The following is a 13159-nucleotide window of genomic DNA, read 5'->3' as shown; positions in this document are numbered from 1 at the left end:
CATAAAAATAATCTGACTGGCCAATAATTAAATTGGCTAGGCATCTTCCACTCGCGAGTCTCTCTGTGCCATCTTTGACCATTAGATCGGCATTAGGTACGCCATATCTCTATTGTCACCAACTAACACTTATGGCCAAATGAATGACCTAGACCAAGAATTAACATCTAACACCACCAAATACCTGTGTAACATAACTTATAGCAACTTTTACCTTTGACATCCCGTGATTTTCTCGGGTCTTGGGCTCGTAAATTAAAAATTTACTCTAACCCCAGTTGCACCTCACATGTGCAACATTTACTTAATCATGTGATTAAAAATCAATCCACATGTTAAGTGAGGTTTCAAAAATACATGTCCTCATGACAGTTGCATCAACATAAAGAATACTTCTAACAATCTTGAGGAAGCTACCCTAGGGTTTCATGCTAGCACACCCTTACTAACTTTTTCAATGCTACAACTACACCTGATACATTAGAGCATACCCAAGACCGACTCATGGTTCCATTGCAAGGAGTCACCTTAGGCAAATCGATCGAGAGATGCACAGCACTCTACCGATCGACTATTGATCCACATCTGTCATGAGAACGTGAAGTTTTAACTTAATACTCTTTGGATACCTTAGTTGGAACAATTAAGTTCTACACATATGAGGTGCAAATGTGAGATTAAGTTATATGTGTGTCACAGTGACTATAATGCTAGCCTTTGCAAGGGGAACATTGGTAGAAGTTCTGATGGACAGGTGCCGATGGGGCACCTGGGTTAGATCTTAGTCAAGAACATTGAATTTCCCTTTGGAAATGACTTTTGGTGTTATGAAGGTGAGAGATTTAAATTATTTAATTTTCTAGACTAAGACTCAACTATTTAAGAGTGGACAGCAGTGTTTATGCTACCAAACCCCTAATTTACAGTAGAAATTAGGGCTTCTCAACACCTCAAAGTGCATGCCCATGAAATAGAAACCCAAAGATTAGAGTGACTCCTGGAAATGATGTATTTATAGCAGACCTCATGGATATTGAACATGCATTTTGAAATTGATCCACAAGCAAGATTCAATTTGTACCCAAATTGTGTCAAAATCAAGAGAAATTGGATCTTGTTGTAGTTGGTCATTAGTGAAAGCCAAACATATTTGGATTTATAGAGAGATCTGTCTATATCCCAATGTACTACGAATTCTAGCAATATAAGTTAAAGAAATACTGCAAGGGATACAATTTTGGGGCCAAGCGGGTATCGATTGTTTGAAATTAACGTGCTAATGTATTTTACATTTGTCAATTTATTTGTCTGTTGTAATTAGTGTATAACCAGGTCATTTACCACCCTTTCAGAGAAGGAAGGTTGGTTTATGCTCCCATCGGTGTGATGCACTAACTCCTTTGAGTAGGTGAGCCCGAGGCACTTGAGTGCAAGTCAGTACATTTGCTCATTGTTGAATTTGTGATCAGTTGAGTGCATTTCAACAAGCATATTATCATACTCTAGTGAAATGGATCCAAAACATGATGATGCTTCACAGTCCGAAAGGTTCACAAAGTATTGGGGAAAATGCAATACTTGATCTTGGAATGGGCAAGAGGCATGGACAACATGCTGAGAATGTGAGATTTGGACAAGTGGCAGGTCCTTCAAGGCCTCAAATGCTAGTAATTAGAAAGAAAAAGAAGAGGAAGATGATCAGTTTAAGGCTCTAGTAAGGACAACAATTGATCCCTTTGCATAGCTAGCAAGGAATCCTCAATTTGTGCAACTCTTGAATGCTCCTTTGAAGGACAGCAAAAGCAACAAGAAGTCATCTTCTAGAGCATTGGGAGAGCATGAGCTTCCAAAAGAAGAGCCACCACAACCACAAGATGTACACAATGTTGGTGATGAAAAAAGCAAACCATGCCAGTGGGGGCATGTATTGCAACTGCAAGGCCAACTTGGTAGTACCAACCCAGTGAGTTTCGAGCAGCAAGGTATGCATGCTAATTGTGGGGCACCTGGCATACTTTGCAAGTGGATCTATTTTCCATGCAATGGCTGGTCAAGGACTATCTGCAGGTACATATGGCATGAATCCTTATGGTATGCAGCAAGCAATGCATGAAATCCAAGGCCCAATGTATCCATGTATGGTAACTGAAATGCAAAATTCTATGTAAAGTAATGTTGGTATGATGCTTGGGGCACATAGTGGCATGTTTGGTTTAGCATTTACTAAACCCGACGTGTCTGGGTCTCATAGTATCAATGCTAGTCATGCAAATGCTCCATATAGTGCTGGTCATGAGGGAAATGCAGCCAATGTACCATTTTTGGCAGCAATATAAAAGTTCCAAGGATTTGTGAGGTCTAGAGGAATGAAGGTCTAAAACCTAGTGGAGGTTTCAAGGCAAGTGAAGCTAGAGGTAAACTTTCCATCTAGTACTTGTAGTGATTTTTAGGATTGTTTCATATATGAATTGATGTAACGGATGGAGGGTGACTTGGCAAATCATCCTTAGTGTTTCACTTTACCTTGACATGTTTCAATTAGATTCAACTTTGGATCGGGCTCATTTAGATTCAACTCTAGGGTATTGTATACTGATAGTATTTCTACCAATGGGATCACTATTCACTGTACTAGTCACTGCAACTATATATGGTTTGCACCTAGGCTCTAAAACTATACACTTGCAAGGCTACTAGTACATATTGAGTACACGGAATACATGGAATGTACAGCTTGATGTGATGTACATTTGTAAGGCATGTATGGGACACATGGATGGTATGCAATGTACATTTGCAAGTAATGGAAGAGAAGTACATTTGCATAGTTACATGTGCCTTTGGAAATCATGTATGTTTTACATGAGTATCATGTGGCACATCATTGCTACGAAGCACTCTTTATGCAAAATATATGCATTACTTTGCCTTGGTAGCCAACAGAACAATGCTAGGTTTTGGCATGTGGATGTATCCCTTATGATTCTAACAATAGTTATGATTCATGTGGGTGGATCATAATTGGTTTAAGTGACCGGAATTTTAGACATGCTAAGGCCATGAGCATGGTTAAGCAGTAAGTACACATGTTTGACTAAGATAGTTGCATGTACTTCTAATAGTAATTGATGCCTTTGTGTCACGCCACTGCAATGCAATTGAGGGAGACGATTGCAAGGATTTAAGGGGAAGGTCTACCAGGAGGACATGAATATTTAACTTAATTCTCTTTGGATAATCAAGTTATGCACATGTGAGGTGCAAATGTGAGATTAAGTTAAATGTGTGTCATAGTGACATATAATCCTAGCCATTGCAATAGCCAACATTGATAGAAATCTGATGGATAGGTACCAATGGGGTGCCTTAGTTAGATCTTAGTCAAGGACATTGAATTTCCCTTTGGAAATGACTTTTAGTATCATGGGGGTTAGAGATTTAAATGATTTGATATCCTAGCCTAAAGCTTGTGGAAAGTTTCAACACTTTCAAGTTCAAAGAGGTTAGGATTTAAAATTGAGGTTAGGCAACCTTTAATGTTATTTTAATGATGGCAGATCCAAAGAGCTAGGCAACTCATTTTTGCATGTGAAGGCCCCAATGAAAATGGAAATTTGCCGAACATAGTATGGATCGGTTTTGGGCTGCATGCAAGTACATCTTCCATGTTGGGCTGTTTTAGTCTCATTCTAGGCTATTTGGAAGAATGAAGACTCAATTGTAAGTAGGGAGACAGCTGCTAAAGCTTTAGTACAATAGGACAACCTGATCTGGAGCAGATTCTGGGGCTGTAAACAGCAGGAAACCCTGAAAATGAGGTCATTGACAGTTGCTGGTGCACAAAGTAGGGTTCCATACAACAGTAAAACCCTAATAACCGACACATACCTGATTCTCTCTCTCTAAAAGAGGAGTGGATTGCTCTAAAAGCAGCACGTTGTTGGCATCATATTAAAGATTTCTCTCTCATCTGCTGTACTTCTCCCTCATCTCAGCAAATTTGAAAATATTCAGCACAGTTTTGCTGAGTTTATACCTAGTTACTACTATAATTAGGGTTTATCTATAGACTCTGCGCTTTTGCTGCTGCCCCTTCCATAGAGCTGCCAACCATCAACATCAGCCTCCAGCTGCAGCATTTTGTAATAGTTGCTGCCTGCTGGTTGTGATCATCTTAGAGCTGTTTGGCTACCTTGGACACCTCCCACATAGTCAAGGAACCACCGCATGTGGTGATACTGCCATCATACCTACATGGTATTGAGCTAAAAATGCATTACAAACTTATTTGCTCTCTTAAACGGCCAGCATGGCTGATCAAGCAACATTAATGAGGCTTGGGACAGCAGACCACACCGTTCTCAGCATTCACTCACCTTCTCCAGCTTTTGCTCAATCATGCTCAACATCTCTCAGCCTTTTGATGTAGATCTTGGCCAAATTTGGTGGGCAGCAAGAGAATTTCTGCTAAACCCTAATTTTTGCAAAAAATTAGGGTTTAGCAACCACCTTGGGATCCGTGCCATCAATCAAGAGCATTGTACATTGAAATCAGCACCTAAAATTCAAGGAATTGTCAAGGATTTCAAATGCCAGCTCATCCATTGTGAATTGGGGTAGCATTTGGCCAATTGGGGTTTCCATTTGTGCAAGTCATAGATGAAAATCAAGGGGCAATTGGCCCAAAGTGCTTGCTGATTGTTTGTATGACAAGGGGCTTTTGGACCAGCAAAGGAGATTGTGGAATCTTAACTTGTACTCAATCCATTAGGGTTTACCAACCACCTTGGGACCCGTGCCATCAATCAAGGGCATCGTACACTGAAATCAACACCTGAAATTCAAGGAATTGTCAAGGATTTCAAATACCAGCTCATCCATTGTGAATTGGGATAGCATTTGGCCAATTGGGGTTTCCATTTGTACAAGTCCTAGGTGAAAATCAAGGGGCGATTGGCCCAAAGTGCTTGTTGCTGATTGTTTGTATAGCAAGGGGCTTTTGGACCAACAAAGGAGATTGTGGAATCTCAACTTGTACTCAATCCATTAGCAATTCAAGTTAAAGAAATACTACAAGGGGCGCCACTTTTGGGGCCAACAAGGTGTCCAATGTCCAAGATTGTTAAGGTAAAGTATGCATTTCAGCTTATGTTCTTTTATTAAGAGTTGTAATTAAGTGCTTGATTAGGTATTACCACCCTATCCAAGAAGGAAGGCTAGTTACAGTGAGCCTGGCCAGCTCTTCAATCAAGGAGAGCATATGGCACTTGGAACAACTAACGATCCATCTTTTTCATCATAGCCAAGCCCTGTGTCAGGTTTGTCTAACCCGTTTGAGTTATTTAAATTAAAACCCTCCCCTATTTTTCCTTTTAGTATGCAAGATCCAGTTTGAGTATATAAATATTAATCAAGAAGGCTATTGAAGCAAATGTACTTCCACAGGAATATATGACACTTTTATTCATTTGAGCATGCTATTGATAGTCGCTTTTCTCAAACTCCTTCAATCCCTCCATATTTTGGTCAAAACATAGATTTTCTTTCTTTTGCTTTCAAAAACTTAGGATTGCACTCTACATCTGTATCCAACACACTAGGACTTGGATCATCTATTTCAGTTCCTAGAACCCTTTTATTTTTCATCACCACATGTTAGCTATGCATAAGAAAGCCACTTTGCACCCTGATACATCATTAGCAAGAATTCCACCTTTTAACAATGTACCTTACACCCACCCACAACTGAGCACATCTATCTATCATTGAACAACTATGATGGGTATTCTCCTCACTACTCCTAGACATTCAACCTCCCATCCATCATCCTCTCAAAGACACGGATTTCCATTCTAAATATGATGCACCATCCTTCACTCCATGGGTCACTCCTACACATGGATTTTCATCCTCTATCTACCGTGCCCCCATCCCTCCTCCTTGGGCTACACATGTGGCTACCATGCCCATGCCCAATCAGCCCATACCCACTTTTGGATCCACTATGCACACATCCCGTATGCATGGTGGGCACTCTAGGGTTATTTCCCAAGTGTATTCCACTCCCCTACCATACCACTCCTATTGCTATGGCCAAGAATACCTTCATCGATACAACTCGTTTTCAACGGGTCAAATTTCACTATTTAGTCTAACTTCAAGCAACAAAATCTTGAATCTCAGGGTTTTTTGGACCTAGTCATTGGTCACGACTGGCTCACCTTGTCACATCGATTAGTGGAGAGTTGAAATGCCACTATCACTATCGAGTTAATGCACGGATTTCTTCCTAAGTTCCATTCTCAATTACAGCACTTTCCCCTCACATGTGAGTGTTGGAGTCATCTCCTTGACCGCTGTGTGTTGAGAGATCAAACCCGACGTATTAGTCTCCACTTTGAGCTTCAAGAGTTTTCTATAAATGAAGGGCCTAGCCTAAAAATCGAGTTGATTGAATATAGGTGGTTACTCACTAAGTTCGCCACTACTAGCTCACCAAAGCCAAATGACAACCAAGTCACATTCTTTTTAGACAAGCTGCCTGATAAATACTTCTACTTTATCCAGCACATCATTTCGTTGCCTCGCTTGCCAATCTTCTATGAGTTTGATAGTTAGTTATTGCATTACATGAGGCTACATGATCAAGTCCACAAGAAGTCCTCCCCACATTTTTATTTAGAGAGGGGTCCAGTTGCCTCTTCTTCGCAAGGGAAAAACAAAGGTGACAAGAACTCTCAAGATGCGAAGGCCATGCAAAAGAAGGGCAACATCCCTTCCTAAAACAGAAACAAAGAAAAGAATAGGTTTTGCACACATTGCTAAAGATCAATCCATGTAGACGAGGAGTATTGTACTAAGGTCTAGATTCTCCCAGCTACAAAACCACTACAAGCAGTGACTATATCCACTTCCCCTAGATAGTAGAGTGGAGTTACACCTCCCACTACTATCCCATTTGCTCCTCCGGCACACATGTCACTCAACATATGGCACATGAACAACCTCACCCACCCTTACCTTACAGTACTCCTAAAGGTATGGGAGACCAGATCTACTAGTACCACTCCATTAGATTTCTCACTAGTAACACTTTTTGCATCCATTCCAGATCCCCCCCTTACACCCCTAATGAGAATCATTTCCCACCTCAACATGAGTTTTATTAGCAAAGACCTGCTCATGGCCATAAGTAATGATGGCCACACACTTAGACTAGCACTCTTTGGATACACTACACTAGTCTCATACTACTTAGCACTCTTAGTTCTTTAGGGTAATGAGTCGGACCCATAGGTTACTTTGTCCTTAAACTTTCTTTCTTTTGTCTTCCATTGCATTCACTTATTCACACATTCATTCACTTTCTTTTTGCTTTACTTTTTCCTTGTTTTGTTTTGAAGCATCTCACTATTAACCTCTATTTTGCAGATTCTCATCTCTTTTGCGAGTTTTGTATTTCAATCCGGAACTAACATATAGGTTTGCACCAATCCTTCTTAGATTCGAGACATCGGAACTGTTCCTTTGTGGTTTCATTTTCCTTGGAGACTTGTTCTTCTACCAACAAGGAGAATTCCCCTCCCAAGGTGGATCTTGCAACATCTCTTGATGCTATCACCACACAAAGATAGACATCAAGTTCCTCCTCCTTTAGCATCAATATCCATGGTTGAGAGAGGATTCCTACCTTTCTTGGTATTCTACAAGTTTCAACATTTGTCATCCACATCAACCTCCCTTTCTTGTTGTACCTTTCCTTTGTATTATATGATCATCATCATCTTTATAAAAGGACACTCGAGCAAGTGAACAATTTTGTGTGACCCGTCTCCAAAGCAAGATGCAATGTTTGTGATTCCCTGCAAGGCAATGCATTTGTCCCACTCACAGGGGAGGCCTCAATAAACTTGGAGCACTTGACAACTGGCTCAGTATGTTCAGTATCATAATTCAGAACCATTTTGTTCTCATCCATATCCAGCCCCAAGGCACCTACCACCGCACCACTGAAAGCTGTATCAGGCATAGGAGAGCAGGTGTCCTTTTTTCAGTCCTGTCTCAGTCTACACTGTGCTGTACAGCCTTGTTGCTAGAGGTCAGGGGACCAGCAGGCAACCTGTGTAGGGCTGCACAGCTTGCATAGACTCTCTCTCTCTCCCCCCCCGTAAAGAGTAATTGTATTAATTGCTGTAAAAGTTACAATAAAAACAAGGTGCAAAGTAAGGGCAAATGAATGCAAGAAAATGACAAGAATAAGCAAGGCTCCCAGGCTGTAAATCGCACATAAAAAATACAGAAGATTGATCTTTAATATGTACAACTAAGGTGACCTGTAAACAGGCCAGAACAAGAAACTGGCCACCCTGATCCTAAGACAAAAAGTGGATGACCTCCTGGAGGACCAAGCTGGTCCAACGTAAATGTAACACATAGTGAAAACTGTGTGCCTAAAAGTCTGGCACAAATTGCCCACAATCTGAAATTGGACAATGACTCTCACCCCCCTCTCAATGACATATCAAGGAATAAGAACCTGAATGCTTCAAGTTCAATACCAACATGATAGAAAAGATCTCAAAGGCTGCTGACAGGTAATGCCTTAGTGAAAACATCTACTGAAAATACAGGACTTCAAGTTTCAGAGATGGGCCACTGGACTCTCACATCAGGAAGAGATTTCAGAGGACAGTTCAAACAATACTACACATTTGTGGAATCCTAGGGAGGACAATTTGAATGACATTTTAGTCTCCATTCCAACTCAAAAGGAGCTCATTTCCATCCTAGAGGGGAACATATAGGTTCTTGCAAGAGACACGCCATCATAGTTTGACATGACACTACCTCACATTTTTTTAAAGACATAGCTGAGATTGATACTCTAGTCCAAGTTCCAACTTCCATGGCCCAGGATAGAAGTACCAAGTCATCAGCACACACATACTATATCTTTTGAGGGGGGCACTTCCCCTCCCTCCATGCTCTGTTTTTCAGAGCACCTAACAGCAGATCTTCAGCACTTAGGCATTTATTTAATCCTCATTCACTTGTGTACTTTTGGGACATATCCCTCCAGCTTCATGTGGATTTCTTCATCTTCAAAACATTGCTAAGAAGATGTATTGAGATAGCATCCAACTCCATTTTGGGCACACTCATCTTTTATCTCGGATACCTCATACTTTAGACACTTTGGCGCAGACCATCAAGTACAGTCCTCCCACACAAAGCAATAGCACACAACACACTTCACTCAATTACGATCAATGGATGCTTCATTTTATATATTCATTTTTTCCTTCAATCTTTGTGTGTTGAGTGTGAATGCTCCCGTAGTCAATTTTCTTTCAACCACTTGCCTTTTCCATCTTCTCAATCCTTGCCATCTGTATATTTAGCAAAGCATTGTTCCAGTGTTCATGCATGTTCATGTGTCAATGCATTTGAAAAATGTTTGACAGCTTAACGTAGTCTTCAACCATAGTATCAGAACCAGCTTCAAACTAGAAGCCGAATAGTTTGTGTGTGAATAATTTACTCCATTTAAGTGGTTTTTGTTGTTATCTATATCTAACAATGCAGATTCCTCGTGTTCCCCTTCCACAACAACTGGTTTTATCTCCAAAACATTAAGCATGCCCTTAGCGCTCAGTAAATTTATGTTCTGCAAGAACTTTTGAAGCAAAAAAGGCAAGTTGCAGTGTTGCACAAGTCTTAACAATTCAAGCTTATACTACTGAAAAACTTTATTGGTTTTGTTTAAGGTTTACACCTCCAATATTTTTATACTAAAAACTTCCTTGGTTTTGTTTAAGGGTTACCTCTCCAATATTCTTGTATTGATCACCAATAAAAGAATACTTTTTTGAAGCCATTGTCTGAGGCTGATTACTAGGTTGTGTTGCTGAGGCTCCTGCAAAATTTGAAGTCTTACCAAGAATACCTCCCATTATATTCACCTAAAGTCAACCTTCCAAGCAAGAGAACCAAAAGGAATCAGTGCAGGGATCAAAGCACACAAGCAAATTACCAAATTCCAGAATGCTAAGAAAATGTATGGTAAAGGTGCAGTATAGAATGTACCTAAGGATGTTTTAAACTCGGTAGATTTATCAAATCTGTGCATATCTATGTGGCTATGAAAAGACGACCATTTTAAACAGGCAGTAAAACAATCAAAGTTAACCATTATAGCATCATCATGCACTTCAATGGAGAACACAAAATGTCAAATTAGGAGAATTTGCAGTTTTAGGAAGAAAGAAGACTTTTGTGGAATTGTTGCTCCCTCTTCCACCCTACTTGCCCATAGACCCTCCTGCTTCCTAGCCCCAGCTCTCCTTGCTATTGCTGCCCTCTTCTGTCTCCCTCTTTCTGCCACCCTGCCCTCCCTTACTTTCATTCCCAAGCACAAAACGTGACTCAATCACACCTTCAAGTTGGCTCATTATCATAATCATTGCTTCCTCATAACCAGTCATTTTATGCACTAATGAGCTCATGACCATCAAAGCCGCCTTCCACAATGACATTTGGAGAAAATAAAATCTTGCATTTACATCCCTCCTGTTATGTCTCTGGACATCTCAAGGGTACAACTGCCTAGGCGGGGGCCACTACCTCCCCAAACACCACCATAGACATTGAGGATGAGGTTGAGCTCATTATCGACAGCAAGCTTGTCCTCCGTCAGAACCGGTGGATGTTGAGGAGCTGAGGAGGAGGCAAAGGCGTAGGGAAGTGAGGGAGAGGAGGGTACTATGGTGGCTACTTGGGGGGCTGTAGCATGGGTTACACAGAGAGGCCCAACATGCGGCTATGGGGATGTTCAGGGGAGCTACTCTTTACTCATCATTGGATAGCATCTGAGCACGATTCTCACTCTAGATTACTCACCAGCACAATGGACTTGGGGACACCGCCACAAATGGGAAGTGATTGCCAGTTATCATAGCCTGGTATATTTAGACTACAAAATGCAGCAACGCTAGTAGCACTGGTCACAATGGTCATGAAGTGACTTAGTGTGAATGCACTAAAGGCACTTCGGAGTTAGGGCACTCAAGTCCTATTTATAGGACTCAAGGCCCTATTGTGCACATTGATTGTGTGATCACTACTCTTGGACACTTGGAGGTGGTGGTGGTGGTGGTGTGTGCATGGGTGGGTGTGTGGGCCATTTGGGGCGCCGGGGGGAGGGGGGGGTTTGTGAGCTTGAAGGCAGTCCCGCTCCCTATCAAGTAACAACCCATCGTGAACCCAGATGTCAATCCCAACTCTAGGATAACATGCCAGACTTCAATCAATATGAAACCAACCTTCCTTCTTGGATAGGGTGGTAATCCCCTAATCAAGCACTTAATTACAACAATCAGCAAGTAAACATAAATAGAAATTCTTGGACAATCAAAACCCTATTGGCCCCAAAACTAGCGCCCCTTTCGGTATTTCTTTACCTTCAATTGCTAATGGATTGATTAAAGCCGAGATTCCACAATCTCCTTGGCTAATCCAAAAGCCCCTTGTTGCTCCAACAATCAGTAAACAAATTGGGCAATTTTCCCCTTGATTTTTAACCTAGGACTTGCTCCAATTGGAAGCCAATTGGCCAAATGCTGCCCTAAATTTTACAATGGATGGCTTGGCATATCCGGAATCCTTGACAATTTCACATGCTGATTTCAATGTATGATGCCTTCTCATGATGGCATGGGTCCCAAGGTGGCTGGTAAACCCTAATTTATTGCTTGTAAATTAGGGCTTATGGCAAAAATCCTCCTACTAACCACCAAATTTGGCTGATATTTGCTCCAAATGATTGAGATAAGCTGAGATCTCCAGAGAACGGGTTGGAATAGGTGAGAGAATGCCAGAGAGAGAAAATGCAGAGTTTTCTCGTAAGAAAACCCCTAAATCTGCCTGCAGCCTCCACCAATCAGCATTAATGTCGTCGCCTGTTGTCTGGAGCCTCCAAGATGCTGTTGCCTATTGCTGAATGTTGTCACCTGCTCTAGATGATGGTCTTCCAGCTATTGCTAGCTCCAAACTGCCTCTTGTTTGCTGTCCCAGCCTCCAATGGCTATGCTCTCTACAAAAGTTGCACGAGTAGCCCCTTCTCTCTCTCTCTCTCTCTCTCTCTCTCTCTCTCTCTCTCTCTCGCGCTGAAAAACTGATCTAAATGCCCTCCAACATCCCAAAAACGTCTCCTCAATTTGCATAGGTATTTGTGCCAAGTGGCAATCCTCTTAACCCATTTTTCAAGATTATCCATCCATTAAATTATTTTTCGAAATTAAATAATTTTAAAAATTAATTTCAGCCCTTCTAGCCTTGCCCAAAATAAAATGTATATATCCATAATTAAATTGGCTAGGCCATTTGCAACTTGGAGTGGTCCCCAACCTCTTTTGACTCGTAGACTGGCATCAATTAATTAATTAATTAATTAATGCTAGTCCCTAGTGTCACCACTAACATTTATTGGCCAAACAACTATCGTAGGATCAAAACTAGCCCCAACTAACCACCAAAACCCAATTGGCATAACTTATCACAACTTTTACCTTTGACACCAACTGCATCCTCGAGATCCTTGGTCTCTTACCATGAAATACTGCCATGTGCATCACATGTGCTAAACAACCTTGCACATTTGATTAGTAACTTAATCAAATGTTATCGGCAAGATTAAAGCATCTCAAAATTTCACGTCCCCCCTGCACAATACGTCAGGAACATCCCTCTTTGGAACCTATGCACCAATATACTTGTATAGATAAAGCTCAATTGCCCCATCTCACCACCCTCTCACACTTCCTTTGTGGCACTAGAGAGTCATGAGAGAGGACCACATCACCTGCACTAGAAAGCAAGAGGGGATACCAAGCCCTTCCCGTAATTTGAAGAAGATGACCCTATCCACACCTTGGCCTTGGACAAAGGATCCGAGTTGGAGTCTAAGGAAGAGGATGTCTTAACAGAAGAATTTGGATCCTACTTCTTCTTTTTCTCCTTCTTCTTCCTCGAAGCTGCCAACTCTTTGCAATGCTTGCACAAATATCCATTCTTCCCACAGTGATAACATTAGGCCTTTGACTTTGTCTTCATGTCGCCTCTCTCTAAAGCTGTAAAGGCCTCTCATTGGAACCACCAAACT

At 41.2% G+C, this 13159-nt stretch overlaps 1 protein-coding gene across 1 annotated transcript in view; it reads right to left on the bottom strand.

Moving 5' to 3' along the window:
- LOC148011675 (E3 ubiquitin-protein ligase RGLG1-like) overlaps window positions 1–9916 on the bottom strand; it is a 46703-nt gene extending 36787 nt beyond the window's left edge. Inside the window, exon 1 of the mRNA XM_087670559.1 lies at window positions 9825–9916. Within this exon, the coding sequence (XP_087526685.1) occupies window positions 9825–9878 (54 nt within the window). The 5' untranslated portion in view covers window positions 9879–9916. The remainder of the gene's footprint in view (window positions 1–9824) is intronic.
- Between the last annotated feature and the right edge of the window lie 3243 nt (window positions 9917–13159).

Source organism: Lygodium microphyllum, chromosome 28, assembly GCF_053477565.2.
Source record: "Lygodium microphyllum isolate KBCC chromosome 28, Lygodium_microphyllum_v1.1.10, whole genome shotgun sequence".
In the NCBI taxonomy this organism is placed as follows: Eukaryota; Viridiplantae; Streptophyta; class Polypodiopsida; order Schizaeales; family Lygodiaceae; genus Lygodium; species Lygodium microphyllum.
This window is presented reverse-complemented; position numbering and strand designations above follow the sequence as displayed.